We start from the raw sequence: 23053 nt of genomic DNA on the forward strand, positions 1-23053 counted from the left end.
TTTAAATGCATACAGCTCTTCCGTACGAGCCGTATGAACCGCAAATAATTTTCCTGTAGTTGCGCCAGGCGCAACTGTAGTTCCGTCGGGATGATTTGTACCGTAGAAATGGTAGTCTCTTATTTGAAAATTGTATTTGCTTGTGAGATGAGTTTCCGAAAGAAGCATTACGTCGATATGCTTCTCATGTAGGAATTGAGCTAGCTCAAGTTTGCGCTGTGAAACGCCATTGGCGTTCCACGTAGCTATGCGTAAGGTAACCATTATTTATTTGATTGTTGGGCTACAAGCATATGTATCAAAAGTTTTTGATTACGCATCATGTCTTCATAAATGTCATAAATTCCATCATGCTCTGTTGTAAGGCTTGCATCATAGCTTCAGTTTTTGTTTCCTGCTGCGCAGCTGGGTTATAGTTTTGTTGTGTGTCTAATTTTGTGTGCACTTCATGTGGAGTTCGGGAATTTTGGGTTGGAGGCGTCATACCTGATTTTAAAACGTTTGCAAATGTTGTCTGGTTAGCGTTGGATGTAGGCCAGGGAGCGAAACTTGCTGCTTTCGAGAAAATTACTTCAGGATTTGTCTCTGATGGTATCAGTGTAGCTGTTCCTTGGTGTGCCCGCGCCGTGTTCATTCTTTTGTGAAGACGGATTTTCAGCTCTTTGTAGATTGGACAGCCTCTGTAGTTTGCTGTGTGATTGCCCCCACAGTTATTGCATTTTTTCTCGCATGCATTTTTTTTGTTAGTTTGACACTGTTTGGAGTCGTGGAGATCTCCACAGACTACGCACACCGGGCGAAGTGTACAATACGACCTCGTGTGGCCATACTCTTGGCAGTTTGTACATTGTACAGGAGCGTTACGCTTGTGCGGCTCTTCCACCGTGATCCTACGGTGCAGAAGGAGCTGGAGTTTGTAAATTGGGTGAACCTTGTTTTTTCTAGGAGGCTTGTTTTCTGGTTCAAGCTCAATCTTGAAGAGTGCTTGGGGCTGCCTGTTTCTGTTTTTGATATTGAACACTCCCCCCGGCTCAGCTGCTACTGGCCACTTACGCCGATGACACTGCCATGCTGGCGTCTCATCCTTCACTGCAATCTGCCTCTAACGCAGTCCAGAAATGGCTGCACGCAATCGAAAAATGGACTGCCAAATGGAATGTGGCCATTAACTCCTCAAAGTCATCCTGTGTAACTTTTTCCCTGCGACCCGGAACCTGCACAGATCTGAGCTTCGATGGAAGCCCTATCACCAATGCTAGTTCGCACTGCTACCTAGGAGTTCATCTAGATCGGAGACTGACCTAGAGGGCCCACATCACGTCGGTCAGATCTAAGTCACTGGCGAAGCTAAAAAAGCTCGACTGGCTCTTCCACTCCAGCAAACTTCAAATGAGCTCTAAGGCTCTTTTAATCAAAGCCATTCTCGCTCCAACGTGGAGTTATGCCATCCAGGTGTGGGGAACTGCCGCCAAATACCAGCTTAATAGGCTCCGTGTGGTCCAGTCGAGAGCTGCACGTCACGCATCTGGGCTCCCCTGGTACGTGACGAACATAGTCATCGAAAGAGATCTGAAAGTTACCCTTCTTGGGGATCAGATTAATTTCCACAGCAGCCGTTATGCCGACAGGCTTATGGCCCACCCGAACCAACTAGCAACTATCCTAGCTGATCCCATCTCCCTCCGAAGACTGAAGAGGGTACACCCCAGCGATCTCCTTACCCGGAGGATAACATAACATATTACATTTTCTTTTGTACTTTATAATTAAGATACCACTTGGTCTCATTTATCTTTATCACACATTAGGTTAAGTTCAGAGGAATTACTGAACGATTCCTTTTGAAACCTTAATAAATAGAATAGATCAATAAAAAAAAAAAAAAAAAGATATTGAACACGCTTTTGGCGTAAAATCCCATTTCCTTTAGCGCCTCAGTTATCTCTTCGGGCGTAACATCAGACTCAATGCCCTTCAGGATTACTTGCAGGCCCTTGCTGCTTTTAAGCTGGTAAGTGTACATTCGGAGCAGCTTGCTCTCCTTGTGCCACGGACTATGTGAAGCTCGTCAACGCTTTGCAATATAGTAGTACGGATCCGCGAGCGGTTCTGGCGGTAAAGGAGTACCACTATGTGGACGACTATGTGGACAGTTTCATGAGCAAGGACGATGCTGTCTCCGTTTCGTCACGGGTGAGAGAAATACACGCAAACGCAGGATTTGATTTGTGTCGGTTTTCCTCCAGTTCGGCAGATGTGGTCAAAGCTCTGAACCCACAAGGATCCAACACGAATGTTAAATGGAGCGAATCTGAGGAGAAAGTATTGGGAATGTACTGGCAGCCGGCTACGGATAACTTCAAGTTCAGCATCAAATACCATCGGGTACCCAGCAGTGTGATGGACGGGAAACGCGTCCCTACCAAGAGGGAGTTTCTAAGCCTTGTTATGTCCACATTCGATCCGATCGGGTTCTTGAGCTGCTACATGATAACCGCTAAACTGTTGATGCGAGAGATTTGGCGGAGGAGAGTCAAGTGGGATGAGCCACTCCCAGACGAATTGGCCGCAGCATTTGAGTGCTGAAATACATTGAAGAATTCCGATGTCCACGCTACTACTTCGGCGCTGGATGTGTACGGACACTGCAGCTGCACGTCTTCGTGGACTCCAGCCAATCTGCGTTCGCCGCGGCGGCTTATTGGCGGGCCACATACGCAAACGACGATGTGCAGGCACATTTTGTGTGTTCCAAAACGAAATGTGCTCCCATGAGGACGATGTCGATCCCACGACTGGAACTTCAAGCAGCTGTATTAGGAACTAGACTGATGGAAACCGTTAAACAGGAACACGGTGTAGCGATCAGCAGCTGCACACTATGGACCGACTCTAAGACCGTGCTGTACTGGATCACCAGCACTCACCGGAGATAAAGCAATTTGTTGGAAGTCGGGTGGCAGAAATCTTAGAATCCACAGAGGTTTCCCAATGGAGATGGCTACCATCTGCCGAAAACGTGGCAGACGACGCAACCAGGTCGCAACGCCGCGTGGACTTCAGCCAAGGTTCGCGGTGGTTAAGCGGACCACCATTCCTAACGGGACCTGAAGAAAGTTGGCCCAAATTTTCTGTAACCGATGGACGCGCTCCACAGGCCGCTGAGGAAGAAGAGATGTCAAGTGAGTTTGTATTGGCCATGGTAAACGTGCCCCTTCTATCTTGGCACGACAGCATGGATCCTAAGATTTATTCGACGCTGTCGCGGGCAACGCTACGAGCGAGAAGAGCACGGGCTTACCTCTGTCGAACTTGCTGACGCGGAGCACGCATTGGTCCGGCTGGCGCAGAGAGAAGCGTTCGGCGAGGAAGCTCAAACAGGAACGGTCAGCAAGAGCAGAATTATCAGGACTTTCGCCGTATTTGGATAGAGAGGGTATCATGCGTGCCAATGGAAGGATTGACGCAGCGGCATGCGTACCATATGGGGCTCGCCGTCCGATCATACTGTCCCATAAAAGTGCACTGGCGGAAATGATCGTTCGTCACAACCATGAGAGGATGTGCCACCAAAACGTGGAGGCCGCCATCGGCGAGATTCGCCAAAAGTTTTGGATAACTAACGTGAGGAGGCTTTTACGGAAGGTGTTGGCTAACTGTAACGTATGCAAGTTGCGGAAGGCACGACCGACACAACCGAAAATGGGCCCATTGCCAGAGGATCGGCTTGAGGCAAATGGATGGCCATTTAAGTTCACTGGCCTGGACTATTTCGGACCATTGCTTGTGTCGATTGGGCGCCGAACAGAGAAGAGGTGGGTGGCGCTATTCACCTGCTTAACTACGAGAGCCGTCCACTTGGAGATGGCTCATGATTTGTCAACAGATTCATGCATCATCGCTATGAGAAACTTCATGTCAGGACTAGCGACCGAGCCAAATTAGTGCTGCGTCCCGCTTCGAAGTTAGCCGTTCTGGATGTGGTGAATGCTGAATGAACGGATAAGTTGGCTATCGATAAGTAGTTCAGTTATTTGTCAACGGTTAAGGGCACTCGGTCACATTAAATACTAAATGTATGCATTTTTATAGTTATTGTAATTGGTCACATCAATTTACTTAGAATTAAGCTACTTTGCGCGCCAGATCAGTTCGTCTGACGATACCAATAGTGAGGGAAGAGAAATTGCGGTACGTAAGATTCAGAATAGATATAAGTTGAAATTTGTAATGCCTTTAAAACTGTATAATTTCCCTATAGAATAAAACGATCTTCATTTGTGTAAGCCAATGAGCGTTTAAGGCATTTCCTGGGTATTGTCGGCGGCTCGACAGTAGAAGAAACTAGTAGGTTGTCCGATTTATTCCCAGAGTCGCATATGCGAAAATTGTTAATTGTCGATACCGACCATATAAGAAGTATTGTATGGATTAAAAGTTCATCATAGGATCTCCAGGAGCCTGAACTTTCTAGGCACCGCACACAATGTAATAGCAGGCACACCTGACGCCTCCGATTTGAAATGTTAAAAATGTCGGAATCCCGGTTAATAGAGTCAAATAATAAGCAGGTTGACACTCCTCACTTGTATGAGATACTGTTGGCTAGAAATAGAATGTTAATAACGGAAATTGAAAATTTATTGATTACCGTCACACTGGCTAAAGCCAATATAAAAAAGCCTGCAATTTTTAACCAGGACGATTTGAAGTATCACACCAACACATCATTCTGCATCTAACGGAGAACATATTAACGGAATGCAACAAAGACGTCCTGGCAGTCACCGATTGCGTACTAACAACATACGCATAGTACTGTAAGCTGCCAATCCACGATACTTGCGCGAAGCACTGCACTATGCAAAACACAGCCATTTAAGACCAATCACCTTGGTAGACGACGGAGTGATAATAACCAATGAGTGCCCAGCTAAAGTCAGCACTGACGGCGGCCCCGAAATAGCTAGCAACGGCTCACATCTGATTATGTTCGAGAGAGTGGCTTTCATCAACGGCACCAACTACTCCAACCAACGTGAAGCCATAAGGAAAGGAACATCATCGGCCAAATCCAAGACTAAGCATGCCACTTCTCCAAAGGATTGGTAACGAAAACTTGGAGGTCGTCCAAGGACTTAAGGAGGAAATAAAAGCAGCTGGAACTACCGACATCTGGTTCGCGGTCAGCGTGGGATCCAGCGTTCTCATTAGCTGCTCTATCCTACTCATATTGGTACTAAGGAGGAGACAAGATGCACGAGACATACGACAAGTCGTTGACAAGTTCCAGATGACCGAGGACGGTCATTCTTCTAAGAGGGGAGTAGTTAAGACAATTTATGAGTAAACTTAAGTCGGTAAAAGTCTTGGGTGATTATTGGATCACCCTAGAATTTAATTTAGATTCAGCAAAAAGGCCGTTAGGGGTCGTGCCTGATTCCCATTGGTTGCTGGTATGGTGACATATGCTGGTTTTGCTAGTGTCAGCACTTTGCTGGATGAGCGGTCGGCTTGGCGGCCGCGGTTAGCTTTAGTACAGTTGAATAAGTTTTACAGTTTTGCTTTGAGGGCTGATTCAATAAAGAGCACAAGCTCATAAATCGAAACTCGAGCGACTCACCGTATATCTTCTTATTATCACGTTATCTGAGTCACTAGGCCAAGAGCATTCGTACACATCCTAATTCTACATTTGGATCTACAACCTGCAATCAGGTGCAAAGACAGACTGCCGCATGGGACCACCCAGTGATTACATAATTTACATATTCATTCTCTCGCTATAAAGCATACATTTGCTCGTTCCGGACGGCATTCTTTCTTATTGTCTCATTTCCCGCATTTATTTCATCATATTTTCCAAGTGTTTTACCATCCACGCTGTTGCTTAATTCTACTATATAGTTGTCTCTTTCTTTCTCGTGCATGCCTTTGTCATCGGTTACAGTTATTTACTTCTTTCAAATATTAATTTCATCAGAATCCTAGACGCTGTCGAGCGTTTTTATCTCGCTAACAGGAGTAGTCTCTTTTGTTGGATCTTCCTCTGTCTCTATAGTTTTTGCTAGGTTTGTCGCTACGGTTTTATTTGTGTTCTCGCCTATTACACTCTTAACGGCGTTGCGCAGTTGAACAATAATCGCGTCTTCACCAAAATAAATTTTTTTTGCTTTTAATATGTCAATTAGCTCTTGTTTTTCTGTCGAGAATAACATTATATTCCGTTGCTTTATTATTATTGTCTAGGGTTATTATTATTCTAGTGTCTTTGGTTATACCCTACACCTGGTTTTTGTAACAATCTTTTTAGGTTTTCTTTCACATTCTTTTTCTTTTAAGCTCTTGATTCAAACTCCTCGATCTCAATCACACCATCGTTTTTTCTTAACACTATCCAACTAATTCTATCGGCATTAGTATAACCAAAGACACTATAATAACATATGCGATACGATTTTTTGGAACACGATTTTTTTGGCGTAGCTCTCGAGGTGGCTCTAGAGGTGGCTCCAGGCTCGCTCGAATTTTTGTTCTAGAGCGAAAGAGCGCAGAGCTCATTTCTAAGCACACAGTGACAGCCGACAACTGTATGTGTGCGCACGTATCCTCATGCATTGTAAATTTGACAAAATGTGTAAATATATACCTTAGAAGTTCTTAGACTTTAAATCTATATTATGTTTGATCAATCAATCACCAAAATAAATTTTTAAAATGACTTCATATTAGAATACTTGTCATTAGAGAATTCAGCTTGCAACGTGAGAAAATTAATAAGGCAATGATTAAGTGCTTCGTGCCGCAAGATATGAATTTTGCAACAAACAGTTTTCGTATTTTTATTTATTTTATAAATTTGTATTACTCAATAGACTCGGACTTCGGGAAACTAAAACTGATCTTTTATTTTAATATTTGTAAAATACACATTAAAGTTGGTAAAATAATTTAAAAAATAATAAAATACAAATGTGTATAAAAAAAATGTATTGTTGAGCATTAAGTGCACAAATGAAAGTAGTGCTTTCTCATTATGGTTTTATGTAAATCATGAATGTTATATTTATATATCACACATAATTAATTATCAACATCATCATAGATATAAATAAGTAAACGGTAGCTAATTCAAGCGGCAATTATAACAAACAATTTTAAATAATTTTAAAATTCTAATAGTCAGGGCGTGAATTTTTAATTATTAATTTATTTCATCATATTGCTACGAAATTGCCCAAAACTCGATATATGTAAATTCGTTTCTTCGATCAGAATATATTTCGTCCCGAAAATCGTCTTCTAGCACAAGTACGCACACATATACACGTTCTCGTCTATTGTTTTTACTCATACAGCAAGCAAATTATATTTTAGATTTGTTACGGTCTCAGCGTAAGCGAGCGGACCGAGAGCAATTTTGTACGTTACCAAAAAAGTGACCAAGGTTATTATACGTTTCTGAGACTTATGACAATGACTTATGAAATTAACATGAAATTGTGCGCTGATCCCTTAGCATAACCAAAGGAACGGTAAGCTTGTGGGGCATAATATACTTAAGATGGAGCTTAGCCGGCAGACACATGCTGCAAGCCCTTCTGCCCAAGTACTCATCAGGTCTGTGGCACTTATATGGTGCCGAGACCGTTCCAATGAGCCTTAATGTAAAACTGGAACACGCCTAAAAGATCATTGTACCAATTTAGATATGGGGTGTTTAAACAATAAAGGATTACTTTTTAAGTTCTGCCTTATAAGCAACAAACAATTTTTTTGAACACATGATATCATATAAGATTATATATCATATTTTAAATAATTCACCATTTAATCACATTAAAAGTTAAGAAGTCGATGCCTATTTTAACACGATGCATTTTATATGCTCGTGTATGTATGGATCGTAAAAACGGTCGAACCTGATGAATGTTAGAATTTCTCGTTTTTAGATGAAGCTATGTGGAAACAGGCTATTATTAAACAGATCAGTGCCAACCATTATGAGGAAAGACCGTTTGGTCACTCTGCCTTTAAAGATAAAATTTACTTCTTAATTCTGCTTAACTATTTAAAAATGGGTGATTGGGCTAAAAAAGCTGAGGACCAGGAGGTTTCTAAGCTGGTATTTGCCTTTTAATCTAAATGTTTGTAAATATATTTCACCATTCGTTTTATTTAGGTCGACAAACTTAACTTAGACTCTAAATCTGGCGAAGAAACCGATTTCGATGTCGCCGAGTAAGTTTTACTATAACTATTACATCCACATGCATTACTGTGTTAATTTAGTATTTTACTTTTTTATATCTTAATAAATTACATGGAAAAGATTATTATAATAATTTAAACGAAAAATTCTGCGTGAATGTAATAAGTCCGTTTAAATTATTTGGTTTATCTTCTTTGTTTAATTATTTACTTTTACAAGCTCTCTAAGAGCGTTAATTTTACGACAGCGTACCGGCAAACCTGTCGGACTGACGTTTTTGTACCAGCCAAGCGCCAACAGAGAAATCTGACCATATGCATGGAGTTACAAATTCAAAACATCTGGTTATTTACCAGCTCAATAAACAAACATCGATTCTATTGGTTTTTTAAAAACTAAGAAGTATCTTTTAAAACGACGGTTTTTGGCTACTGGCTACTTAAATCATTTAATCGATATTAAATATTTAAAAAAAAACACAAAATTGTGTGGATGTGCATAATTCATTTAAAAGACAAACAATATAAAGTTCACATTTATTTTGAAAACTAGGTGTTATACGCTGCGCGACATCAGATTAGCGCCACCTGCATGGCTCCGTTTCTTATGTTCTGTATTTGGCCATTGCACGAAAATCTATCAATGCTATTGGTTTTTTTCCTTCTCTCTTTGAGAGAAAAAAATTGGACACGTTCAGTTTAGCGTTCCCCAATGCAGTTTTGAATATCTTCAATAATTTGAAAGGTAGGACAACTCAATTTTTTATGCTGTTAAATTGAAAAGTTTGCTCTAATTTTGCAAAAAAAAATGCGAAGAGGAACGCTGTTATCCTTGCACAAAAAATCCGATATCATAGCTTTCTATAAATGCGGTCTGCCTTTTTTTTAAAATTTTAGAAAAACCGGCAGACATCGCAAAACTATAGCCAATTTTATTAAAAACAAGTAAACTTGTGGAAAAAACTAAAAAGGTGACAATAACTTTTTCTTTAACGCGGCAGATCGCAGCTCCATACGGCAAATACCTTACAATTCCCACTCCAAAATTCGAGAAAAAAGTGGTGAAAACCCGAGCAAATGGTTGATTCAAGGGATATTAAGAAAGCTAAACCTTTAAAACACGAAAAACTGGAAAAAACCTCGTTGTGAAAAAGAGCACGACTGAGTTTTGCTCGAGCTAATATGACCTGGTCTAGCTAGTGGCATTATATTGTATTTTCGGTGGAGAAAAAATTGATTTGGTGGAACCAGACGGCTATAGTCGATACTATCATGATTTGCGTAAAGAGGAGCTCATTTTCGATCATAATATCATATCATAAGGGGCGCTATCCAGATAACCCAATTTTGATTAACCCGCTTATGGATTGTTTTTCTTTTTTATTTAAATAAAAATCTGTAAACAAAAAACTGCATTCCATATACTTTTCGTTTATAGAATTATTCAACTCTTGAGGGAGAGGTTTTTCAAAGCTCTCGCTTAAAAAGTTTTCAAAATATCACATCAAAGATTTTACTCAAGGGGCGCTAGTCTAGTGACGCGTAGTGAATGTACATACATATAAAAGAAAGGTAATCTTACCCGTTCCCCATATGGTAAATGGGTATATTAGATTCGTTAAAAAGTATGTAACACGTAGAAGGTTCCGATCATGTAAAGAATATATATAATTGATCAGGATCAATAGCGCAGTCGATCTGTCTATGTCCTTCTATCTGTTCGTTCATATGAACGTCGAAATCTCAGGAATTATAAAAGCTAGAAAGTTGAGACTAAGCATACAGATTTAAGAGACATAAACGCAGCGCAAGTTTGTTGACCCATGTTGCCACGCCCACTCTAACGCCCTATAACAGCTAAAAACTGTCGCGTCCACATTTTTAAAAAATTGTATACTTTTTTTTTCATAATTTTATTAGTAGTGTAAATTTTTATCGATTCGCCAAAAAACGACCACTATGACGCTCTAAAGCCGCCAAACCGATCACGCCCACACTTTGGAACAATTTTTAAATTTTTTCTCATTTTATTCCCCCATATTTGTCGATTTCCCAGAAGAATGCGTGCGCATTCACACTAGCTGAGTAATGGGTATCTTATAGTCGGGGAACTCGACTATATCATTCTCTCTTGTTATACCCGTTACTCGTAGAGTAAAAGGGTATTCTAGATTCGTTGAAAAGTATGTTAACAGGCAGAATAAAGCGTTTCCGACTGTATAAAGTGTATATATCTATCTTGATCAGTCGATCTAGCCATGTCCGTCTGTCCGTATGAACGAGATCGCAGGAACTATAAAAGCTAGAAGGTTGAGATGTTGCCACGCCCACTCTAACGCCCAGAAACCACAGAAAACTTTCACGCCCACAGTTTTGAAATATGTGTTGAAATTTTTACACATTTGTATTAGTCTTGCAAATTTTTATCGATTTGAAGGATTGAGAATATTGTGGATAACAACCTGGTCGATATTGAGTTTTTGTATTTGTATTGAATTTGTGTGATTTTAAATTCATATAAGGATTTGAGACTTTATTATGGATTTCCGGAATTTTATTCAGTTCAAAACTAATATTTTCTTCATAAATTTCCTCACATTGTGCAATATTAATTAACGATATTAAGTCTGTCATGATGATAATATAAATAAAGGTGCCTTTCTGAATTTCTCCATAGCTTGTAGTTCGGTGTTTGGGGTTTGAATTCAGCAATTAGTCGCTCTCCGAGGGTAGGCCAATCTTCGTGTCCGTCCAATTTCCTTTCGATGGCTCCAAGTAGGATCCTCTGTTGTCGTACATCATTTGTTTGGTAGAGTGAAATCAAGTAGTCCACTCTGGTTATGAAGGTGTAGAGGGTGTAAATGTCATTATGTCTTTTAGCTGCCGACGGGTTTCGGCAAGGTTGTTATCGTTCAGCGGCGTGCGGCAATAATGTTTTGTATTTGTTTTTAGTGGTCTAGTTCCACTTCCACTCTTTGGGTTAGACAACTGAATTGGAATTATAATCAAAGTGAAAGGGTTTTTGTGTTGGGAATTATTTAAGAAAACTATTTTAAATTATTAATATATTCCACTTTCACTTTTTGTGTTGGTTAACCGATTTGGAATTGTAATCCAAGTTGAAGGGTGTTCGCGTCTTTGCGTTGGGAAATTTTACGAGAAATGGATTATAAAATGCGCCAGTGAAATGCCCTTTTGCTTACATTATTTCTGGAGCGAGATCGCCCGCTTGGGATATTGATAGTATACAATGAGTGAATGTGGATTGTGTTGATTTTGCCAATCTGCATATTCTTATTTCTTTAGACAGTGCTAATTATGTGAATACGTGAATACGTATAAACTTACTATATATATATGTCGGAGCACGACTCTTCGAATTCTGGGAATTGTTTCTATGATTTCACATTCTGATGAAATTGTAGCATTACGGTGAAATTCTGACAAGCACTGCAGCAGAGTCACAGACAGCCTCTGCAGCTGAGTGAGGTCCGATCGGGTTGTCATTAATAGCACGCACCGAAAGCTTCAGCGTTAGATGAAAAGTCTTTGCACGTCACACTGCCAAAATTCTGTGCTGACAGCTGGAGCGGATCCATCTGCATGGTGCTCTACGGTGGATTTAATCTTTGCAAATAATGAGCTTGATCAAAGCGTTGATCAAAGCGTTACAAGGCAGTGCATCGCAATGGCTGTCGCAGATAAGCTTTTCTGGCATCACCAGATAGCCTTAGTTTAAGGAACTGTTCATACAGCGATTCGTAGGGATTGAGACGACGGCTGCCATTCGTTTTGAACGGACGTCCAAAACCTGGAGAGAGCTTTGTCCAGTATGGAAGTCGTATTGTCACAATGTTGCTGTCTAAGTGGAAGGCCAAGAAACGTAACAACGAAGATAATTCTGGCCCAGAAAAGCGGTTAAGAGCTACTTAGTTACATGCCTCGCTCGAAAGGAAGGTACATTAAACACAAACGGAAGAGGTTACAGCGGAAGCGGAAGCGGGCTAAAAGATCGTTCAAACATAAAATGTTTTAAATGCGACGAAATGGGACATATGGCGTCTGTATGTCCCAAAGGCAATAACAAATACATCGAAAAGCGTGCTGACGTATGCAAATGAATGAGCCCTTTCCATTCTTTTTCGATTCGGGAGCCTCATGTTCTTTGAAAAATTAAGTAACAAATTAGCTGGCAAGAGAATTAATAATATAGGTATTTTAAAGAGGAATTGGTGACAATATAGATAAGAGCCACTTGCAAATACTATCAACAGTCCAAATGTCTCAATTTAATTTAGAAATTTTGTTTCATGTTGTAGTGGATACCTATTTAACGCTTTAGATAATGATACATATATATATACGATAAAGTATTACTTAGAAAAGAAACAGGTCATAAGTTAGATAAAAGATACGAAGGTCCTTATGACGTAGTAGATATAGGAATAAATGACAATATAACCATTAAAACAGGAAGTAAGAAACAACAAATTGTACATAAAGATAGGCTAAAAAAGCACAAATAGAATGAAAAAAAAAAAGGGCAATCAATGCCAAACCTTTCATAATAAAACTTAAATAACGGCCTGATCAGCCAAAACAATATAACAAAGACATAGATATAATCGAATTTTTATTAATTCAAAATACATACATATTTTTTCTTTATTCATTTAAAAATTCTATATCACAAATAATGTTAATTCATTAAAAATAATATTTAAGTAATTTTTATTTTATAATGATAATATAGTTGATAGAAAATAACTTCATTTCTTTACGTTATTTTAAAAAAAGGGGGGAGGTGTAGTATGTGCATATATCGAGGGTACACTGTACCTATAAGTACACAGCAACACTTAGTTGCATTGCATAAATAAATAACTCAAGTGAGCGTGATATAAGATCACCCATTTACGCTTCAAGCTAAGTCAGCATTCCCACGCTGGCCGCTGGCCATATATGCGCATAAGCTCTCTCTCTCATATACATATATATATACGCTGCTCTTCTGCCTCAAGACATATTAAAGCTTGGTTTCGGCAAGACACTAGAATAACAAGAACGTAACGCCACGATTGCACACAATCTTTTCGGCGTTGCTCTCGAATTGGAGGCTGGTGGCTCCAGGCTCTCGAATTTTTGTTTAAGAGCGAGAGAGCCGAGAGCTCTACAGCGAACAGCTCTTTTCTGCGCACACAATGACAACAGACAACTGTATGTGTGCACACGTATGCTCATGCATTGTAAATTTGACAAAATATGCCCTTCACCTTAGAAGTTCGTTGACTTTAAATCTATATTATTTTTTATCAATTGGCACCATGCGAAAAATTCTTGTTTTGCATTGCCTTAACGTTATTATTATTTAAATAAAGCTTAGAAAAAAAAAAAACTTGTCATTAGGGTATTCAGCTTGCGGCGTGAGAAAAATTAATAAGGCAATGATTGTTGAGTGCTTGTGTCCGCACTTCGTGCCTGAAGATATGACTTTTGCTACAAACTGTTTTCATATTTTTATTTATTTTATAAATAAATAAAATTTCAATAGTAAAGTAGTGAAAAACAAACTCAAAGGTCATATAAATATAGGACCCCATTACAATTGCAATGCCCTCGCCGTGATGTTCCCTGGGTACCGATTATTACATATATTACATATAATTAATTATTAACATAAATATTAATATGTAAACGGTATCTAATTCAAGCGCCGATATTAACAAACGAATATTAAAAAAAATATTCAAAATAAAAAAATTATAATAGTCAGGGCGTGAATTTTTAAATATTATTTTATTTCATCATATTGCGACGAAATTGCCCAATACTCCAAATATGTAAATTCGTTTCTTGGATCAGAATTGATTTCGGCCCGAAAATCGTCTTCTTGCACAAGTACGCACACATATACACGTTTTCGTCTATTGTTTTTACAACACAATACAATACAAGTAAGCAAATTATATTTTTAAATTTCTTACGCTCTCAGCGTATGCAAGCGGACAGAGGGCAATTTTGACCGTCACCGAAGAAGTGCAAAACCAATGTATGGTCGTTATTGTTATTCTAGTCTTGTTGTTCTGTATTTGGTTATAGGTTGGTGTTTGGGGAAAATTATTGGGTGTCGTATGAAAGTGCCAAATTTCCAACCGGCCGTCAACGCGTAAAGTGTCTTTCTCATCCAAAAAGGTCAGTAGCGACGTCCTACAGCTTTAGCATATGACAATTCCCTTAGACTGCAACTAGTTCCATGTAAAATATCGGAAATCCAAAGCAGATGATTTCGATTACGGGAAATAAATTTAGGGACGTGTGTGAACCGGTGGAGTGAGCTGTCTGCCAAGCAACGAGAGAGGCAATGGTTCTAAGAAGTAAGTAAGAAATCAACCCCCTCCGCACAAATAATTACAATTGTTTTATATTATTCGATATGTGTGCCTACCACTGTATGTATATGCAATTGTTCCACAACAATCAACGTATCCGCACAATTAATTACAATTGTTTTATATTATTCGATATGTGTGCCTACCACTGTAGCCTGTGGGTGTAGTACTAATCTGGGAATGGTTAAACAGCTTACATTCACAAAATTGTTGCTGATGTTCATCCAACTCTAAAGGAAGACCTTTGTCCCAGTTCAGTTTAGCCTTCCAAAATTGCTGCACTAAAATCTTACATTTAGCAACTGCAGATCCGATAAGACCAAGAGGGTCGAACGCTTACTAGGTTTTTCGGTTTTTTTATTTTTAAGGTTTTTTAAAGGCAGAGACAAGATCAAAAATATTAAATTATCCGTAGATGGATCCCATGCAAGACCAAGGGTCTTGATTATGTTATGTTATCAAACTGCAGAAACTTCTGCAAACAGAAAGTTGCCACCTGAAATTATATCGTCTATGTAGAAATCCTCTAGCAAAGCAAACGATCCGATGCGATCCACCTTCATCTCGAGCAAGCTGGTCGGTTGCCCGCACTGACAAAAAGGAAGATTGCTCGGTTCCATAAGTGACTGTGTCCAACACTATTGGACTGGGAGCATGTAGTTTTAATTTCAGGATTAACGGCAGAAAATGCATTTGTTTGACTGCCAAACAAACCAAACAGAGTATTGGTAGAATGCAATTCAGTTGCTGGCTGCGAAGTTGGCCACAAAGTGTAGCATAGTATGGTTCCTATTTCCACACACACGGCAGCATTGTTGAATGCACGGGCGGGTTGTTAGTTTGGGAGGACAAAAACGTTTTTCTCCTACTTGTTCCCACCTGAGATGTTGAGGTATAACTACACATGGCATGCTAAAGGTTCTCTAGTTTCTGACAACGACTTTCCAAAAATCCATAGAATTCCTTTGCCGAAGGTATTTTATCCATAGACGTGGTGTCCTCCCAGCAACATCCAATCATTGCAGCAGCATGCATATGGTGAGGCAATCTGCAATTTTCTGAGCCGTTCCTAACGATTCCAAAGCGCGCATGTTTGAGTTAACCTTGTCCGAAAACCCAGACAAATCTACTTTCTTGATGCTATGTATTTCCTTGATGTGACAGGAACACAAGATGCTTATGAGAATACCGTTTATTGCGTAAATCTAAAGCCACTGAATAGTTGGCCGATGAAATATCTAACGACTCAATGGCATCCAGTGCTGGTCCTTGCAGACAGGTTCTCAAGTATTGCAGCTTTTCAATGTTGGATAACTCAGGGTCTTTGTCTATATTTGTATAAAAAATCAACATGAAGGCCGCATACTTCGTGTATGGAACACGGGAACGTTTAGACGTGATGTAAGCTGTAGATGTGAGGCCATATAGAGCTGGTAGCTTGTTCATCTCTACTCTGTTAAAAAAGAGGTCGTAAAACTACATCTCAGCTTTACAGAAAATAGATTTCTTATTATTCGGACGCAATCTTTTTCGACAGTCTGTGTATGTAAGCGATAAGTGCGCCAACTAAACGGATTGTCTGTATGTGTTTGTCCGAAGTTATGCGCGGTCAAACAGCAAAGGAAAGAGGGAAAGTACGTGCAAATTAAGGGAATCGCCTGCTTAACAATTGTCGGTCTGCAAACCTTTATTCTGAAGGCAATAAACAGTGACTTCCTGTTATTATTGCACTTCAGGCTAGAAAATTTGTTTGGCAGCTTAATATTCCAAATAAAACTCAGCCTTAATTTGAGAAAGGTTATACATTTTATTTCATGCGATTTTGCGCTTAGAATAAATAACCACAACAACAAAAGTTATCAAGAAATAAAGAATGAGTGCATAAAAAAGACCGCCGATGCCGGCTGATATGCATTGCTTAAAAAGAACCGAAAGAAAGCTTATAAAATGCATAGAATTAATATTGTTTAGTATTAAGTATTTACGAAATTCGACTGTTAAGAAGTCATAAGGAGTTGGCTGCTGTCGATATGCTCCCCCCGTTAGACTCGCTTTCAACAGAATCATCTAATGGCAGCAGACACAACTTTCTTACCGCTCTACAAATTATGCCGTATGCTGTCCTTAGCTCAGACAAAGTATATAAACAATATTTCAAAAGTGCGGGTGTGACCGTTTGTGGGCGTTGTAGTTGGCGTTACAACATAAAAAAAAACTGCATCTATGTCTCTGAAATCTACATGACTAATCTCATCTTTTTAGCTTTTAAAGTTTCTAAATTTTGAAGTTCATACAGATTTACGTACAGGCGGGCATGCCGAATCCACCAATCAGCTGTGATCCTGATGAAATCGGTCGGAAACATTTTCTCTTACCTGTTTACTTTACGAGTAGCGAGTATAACTTGAACGATCGTACAATAACCACACAAAATTATTTATTTCAATTTTTTACCACGAAAAAAGATTGTATACTTAACTAAGAAATATCAATTTTTTTATTTGCTAAGTGTTAACTTATTTGTATTCCCAAAATGAGTTCTGCGTTCAAAAAAGTATGCGGTCATTGTTGAGGCGAGCCAAATATAAGGAAAGAGACAATGCATGCTAAAGTCGACTTTCCCGGTTCCCAGGTATGGAAAGGCGAACGCGAATTTTCATAATTTTTCTAGGTTATTAATATTGGTGAATAAAATGAGAAAAAGTTTGTGGGCGTACGAGTGGGCGTGGCAAAAAGTATATGCAATATGATCATTGGCAGATCGATAGAAATTTACAAGACAAATAAAAATAAATAAAAATTTTTAACTTTTATTTTTTCAGAGATCAAAGCATTCATAAATACTTAAAATACTTATTTTCAATGATTTTTCAGTCCAGCTGAAACAAGTCTCCTCATAAAAATACTAGGAAAGGGGCTGGTGAACACAAAGTTATCTCTCGACATTCAACAAAAAAATCCGAATTCACCCTTACATTCCGTAAAAACATTTGAAGCTTTACACCTGTAAGTAAATGGATTAGCATATCTTTGCAAAAACTATTATGAAGCTAAAAAATATTTATTTAGAAAAGCATCTTTGTTAAAAGGAATTTACGCAATGGGGTTTAATACTCCATCAAAAATTCAAGAAACAGCGTTGCCAACTCTTCTTGCAGATCCACCACAAAATATGATAGCTCAAAGCCAGTCTGGGACAGGCAAAACAGCGGCATTTGTATTGGCCATGCTTAGCCGAGTCAACGTTGGTTTAAATCATCCTCAGGTACTTAAATTCGTAAAAAAAATTTTAAATATTATATAGAGCTGTGTTCAATGAAATATCAAAGCGAGAAAATCTAAGAAATAGAACGGTATTTTGCCATGTCCCGCTTTGTGTTCGACTTTTTATTCCACTTATTTTCGTAAAATAGAATGTGTGGATAGAAAAAAAAAAGTCCCGTTAGTTTTTTATGTTATCCTTTTTTCTTTTCATTCTTGAGCAAATTCTCAACTTTTTGGCTGTTCATTAGAATATCAGTGTCCCGAAATTATTAATATATTCTAAAAAAGTGTGTTTGGTTAAGTCAATTCGTATATTTAAATAAATTAAAAAAATTTAAAAAAATTATATTTTAGTGGGTACAGCACTGCTCCCAGGAGAAAAGAATGCTAATTCTTAAGATAAGAAAGGAAGGAAAACATATAAGGACATTCAAAAAACCCTTGAATGTTCTGCCAAAATGTATCCAATGCCATTAAATAGGAATGGAAGCCCGAAAACCGTGGTACCATACGTAAAACCACAGATATAGAGGATTGACGCATTGTTTCTTACAGCAAAGTCTATCCTTTTGCATCCGTTAGGGACATAAAGTCTGAGATGAACTTGGGAATCAGCGACGTTACTCTTCGGAGACGACTACTGAATCAAAATTTTAGTGCGAGCAGTCCACGAAAGGTTCCCCTACTTAGCCCAAGGCATATTAAGGCAAGGTTAAGCTTTGCTAAAACCTACCTTAACTGGCCAGTCTCCAAATGCCGTAATATCCTTTGGACTGATGTGTCAAAAATAGTGCTATTTGGTGGAACTGGTTGACTACAGTATATCTGACGACCTCCAAACACGGAGTACCACCAAAAACACCCACTGAAGACTTTCAATTAATGGACCCAAAATCCTGGTATGGGCTTGTTTATTAACAATGGTATGAGTCCATAACATATGATTTATGGTATTATAGACCAAAACGCATATGTAAATATACTTAGTGATGTCTTACTGTCATATGCTGAATGGAATATGCCCTTAAATGGACATTCCAATAGGATAAGCAAGAAGTATCGGCAAGTTGTGCAGGATGCACGGGAAAAAAAAAAATTGCCCCCAAACGTTGCACGACCTGGTGGACTCCATGCCGCGTAGGTGTAAGGCTGTGCTGGCTTACAAAGGCTGTCCAACCAAGTATTGAATACCAATTAACACATTAAAAATCAAAACTAAGTTCTAAGCCATGTTGAATTTTGTTAATTTTTTTTTTTATAGAACAGCTATTTCAGTGATCATCAGAATTTCTGAATATTATATTGTTTTAATCTATATTTTCGAAATTATTGAAGGAATTAAAGTGAAACATTTCTTGAATTGTATAAAATTAAATACCTTATGATACTATAAAAAATGTGCCCGTAAATCATAGAAATTTTTATCTTAAACAAGTCTTGCTATTTTTATGAACACAGCTGTATATTAAATTATATTAAATCATAATATATTATTATATATATTGTTGAGAATATTAATATTACTGGCATCGATGCATGTCCTCTTTTAAAATACGTTTGGCAACCCCTGACTAGAACTTCGCTTTTTGTGTAATCGATTTGTGAGCCGTAATCCGTAGTCGAATGAAGTTATAATACATGTACTCTGTATCAAATAAAGATTCTTATATTTCCTAATAAATTGACCTCGAACAGGTTATGGGCCCAGGAAACGTGTAAAAAGAGTGCGTGTGAAATTGTATAATTCGTCAGTAGAATATTCTTGAGTTTCTGGACACGCATGTATATGTATGTATTGATAGACTCGGTGTGTGAAAACACGTGTTTTTAGCAAATCTTGTGAAAGTGAATTGTTCGTGCGTGATTATTTTGGACTTTCTGGACAAGTGATGATCAAAATGAATTCGGGTATGTTCGCCATAGAAAACCTAGACGATGACAATTATAGTGCATGGGCTATTCAAATGACAAGCGTTTTGATACATACTGAATTATGGTCAGTTGTGTGCAGTAGCTTAACACAATGCGAAAATGGGAGCGATGAACAAAATGCGCAGTTCGACGCCAAAGACGAGAAAGCGCTTGCGAGCATCATGCTGTGCATAAATCCGTCACAAATAAATAATGTGAAGCACTGCACTGTGGTCCAGAATTCGATTTTTTTGGCATAAACTCTAAAAATTGAGCTACAGACTTGAAACTTTGTACATTTTGTTGTTAAATCACAAATAATTTGCACACAAAATTTGTCTGTGCGACCACGCCCTCTCTTGCTTCCCATATTAACTACTGGTATGACTCAGGAGTCAACGAAATTTCATTTTTTTTAAATAAAAGTGTGTACATTGTTGTTTTAAAAATAATCGCCCTCTTCTTCTTCTAGCTCTACATTATAATTTTCCGAATCTGAACTCGAATCAGAATCAGAATGTGAGTCCAATATTTTGTCTGATGGATCAGTTTTAAAATTAGACTGTATTTCCAAAAGACTTATTACTGCCTTCGGAAGTGGTTTTTTCCTATTTTTTCTCTCTCTTTCTTTTAAACATATTGTTGATAATAGTGGGTCCGAGGAATCAATAGCTCTGTGGAAAATATCACTCATCGTATTGATCCGACTATTTTTCCTTGCATGTGATAATCGGTCCCTTTTGTAAAGTTTATTCCGGGCTTCACTCGCATTTTCGCCTAGGCATCCAAGTGGAACCAACGCCGAATTATTGATTTGATATCCGTGGACCAGTACTTTATGGATCGTTGGTGACATAGGATACCATGGATACGTTTGCATATATAATTGAAAAGTTATATCGCAAAAAGAACGAAATTTGTCGGAATTTATAAAATAGTTGGACGATATTGCTATTAAAATAATATGAAACTTTTCCAAAAGATTTTCGTTGAAGCTGGTTATCGACGAGAATTTAGTACTTGCGAATGCTCTTCTTGCCGTATTACCATCATTGCTATTGCCGCTGCCATTCTGCTTCGGCATGCTTACTCGAAGGCCCATTTCTCTCCACATTTCCTCCTGGATATATTTTTTTCGAATACTCATTTTAACCTTGTCCTCTCCTTTTATATGCCACTTTTTTATCTCAGCTCTGTATGATACGTTTAAAACAAATTCAAAAAAACGGATCCAGGCATGTAGTGGACTTACCCCAAATTGTAAAGCTTTTACTATTGGTACAAAGGTTTCTGAACTTAAATTTGAAATTTTCAACATTTGTGTTGGGCTGACTCCACAGATCGGACAACATTGAGTAGATTTAGTGTCTGTTAATACGTTTAGGACTTTTCCATCTATAAGTGTCATGTTCATTTCATAGCTAACTTCTATGTCACGATTTTCATCATATTTATAAGTGAATGACGTAAGATTATTAATTTGATTATCTAACTGATTTTTTTCCATCATTATGTGGACAGCAGTTTCCTTTATCAACTCAATTTTTAGAGGTCTGCAAAATCGAATGGACTGCGGTGCTCTGTTTATCCAGATATGCCGATCAAACGAATCTATAATTTGTATGGGTATGACAGAAGTTACAAATAAAGATTGATCAGAAATTGGTGTGCCAAGTGCTTCAGTTTCATATTTCTGGTTGTAAGCACTATGACCAGTTGTCCCATCAAATCCGTAGCTGCAAATTAATTTGATTTTAAAGATATCTGGAAATTCCTTGAAAACATCAGATTGCAACTTAATTAATCTTTGCGCTGTATGATCCAAGAGATTTTGTAATAGCACTTGAGCAGTGTTTTCCATTACTTCTATACCCTCTGGTCGGCACTGTAATTTAGCTTCGATCACTTCATTATACGGCGGATATATATCGCTGTTATGGCTTTTATTTAAAAGCCTGGTGCTTATATATTGCTGTTTTGTCAGCGTGTTTTCCAGGAGATAAGCTAGAGCTTCATCTGGTGAAAGAGGAGTTGGTTTTTGGCATTGAATTTGCATCCTCGATTCGCTTGGAAATTCTGGTGTTTTTAAAGTTTCTTTAAGAACAAAGGCAACGTCCCTCTTGCATTCTTTTCTAGCAGAAACAGTTGCTGCATGAATCAAAAGACTTGTGTCGTGGTCACTTTCACTTGCCAGATTCGATGCCAGTTTCCTTTTTAATTTTTCTCCTGCATTTTGGTAAGATAAGTTTCGGCGTCCCACTTGCTGGGGTGTCTTGGAGTTTTCAAAATCACTAACAGGAATTGTTATCTTAGACGCCATCCACTTGGTATGTGTGGAAATAAAGCGGTCTAGTTGTCTGTTACACTAGGGCAGTTTTTTTTTTAATAAATAATTCAAAATGTACTATTTTTTTGTCAATCTCTTCTGTTTTTTTCGATTCCAGATTATTGTTGTTGATTGCGGAATAAACGTAATCTGAAACATAACTTATTTGCCTATTGTTACGCCTCCAAATGTCCAGGAGGTCGCTATGTGTGAACTCGAACTTGCCTATATAAAATCAAATTTTTAAGAAAACGAGCAAAAATGGGCAAAAGATATTACTTTACCGTGAAAGACAATAGTTAAAGGTACAAACTGACGTTTTTAACTTTTGTCAGAAATTGTCAGAAAATTAGTTATACTCCACGAAACACAGGGGACACGTTAGAATTTTCTGTTAAAATACACATAAATTGGATGTCACACAACATAAAAACAGTACAACTACACATATATTACATATATACGTTAAAAACATCATACCTTGACAATTATTTTCCATATTTTACTATAATTTTTGGATGCGTATGAACGATCGTACTACGTGCAAAAGTAAACAAATAATTTGGCGGGAATTGCATTCTCTCAATCAGCTGTTTAACACTTCAACTTTAAAAGCTCATAAAAAGATTTAGTGAAGCTTTCGGTCAATTTTGTTTTTGGTTTTTATTTATATGATCAATTTTCTATTAGAAAATAATTGCTAAAAGACGATATATTGACATAAAAATTTAGAGTTTATGCCAAAAAAAACGAATTCTGGACCATAGTGCACTGTAAAAGAGCGTTGGAAGCATGGAACAATTAAAGGAAATACATACGCCAAAAGGCACCGCGCGTCGTGTTAATTTGTTTAACCAATTGTAACATATGAAAATATGTGCAAATGAGAGCATTGTAACGCATGTGAATAGTTTTTGCGATATAGTTAGAAAACTGTAAGAAATAGAGTTAA

General features: G+C 38.2%; 1 protein-coding gene across 6 annotated transcripts in view; it reads left to right on the forward strand.

Moving 5' to 3' along the window:
* The first annotated feature begins 8016 nt into the window (after window positions 1–8016).
* LOC116800892 (DEAD-box helicase Dbp80) overlaps window positions 8017–23053 on the forward strand; it is a 75468-nt gene continuing 60431 nt past the window's right edge. For 5 of the 6 annotated variants that reach the window (XM_032717261.1, XM_032717263.1, XM_032717262.1 and 2 more), the window contains exons 1-4: window positions 8017–8125; window positions 8183–8241; window positions 17475–17606; window positions 17670–17865. In XM_032717261.1, coding sequence (XP_032573152.1) covers window positions 8078–8125; window positions 8183–8241; window positions 17475–17606; window positions 17670–17865 — 435 coding nt within the window. In that variant the 5' untranslated portion in view covers window positions 8017–8077. Of the gene's footprint in view, window positions 8126–8182; window positions 8242–17474; window positions 17607–17669; window positions 17866–23053 lie in introns of those variants that run through there. The other variant, XM_032717265.1, reaches the window with a different exon arrangement.

The sequence above is a fragment of the Drosophila sechellia genome, chromosome 3L (genome assembly GCF_004382195.2).
Source record: "Drosophila sechellia strain sech25 chromosome 3L, ASM438219v1, whole genome shotgun sequence".
Taxonomy (NCBI): Eukaryota; Metazoa; Arthropoda; class Insecta; order Diptera; family Drosophilidae; genus Drosophila; species Drosophila sechellia.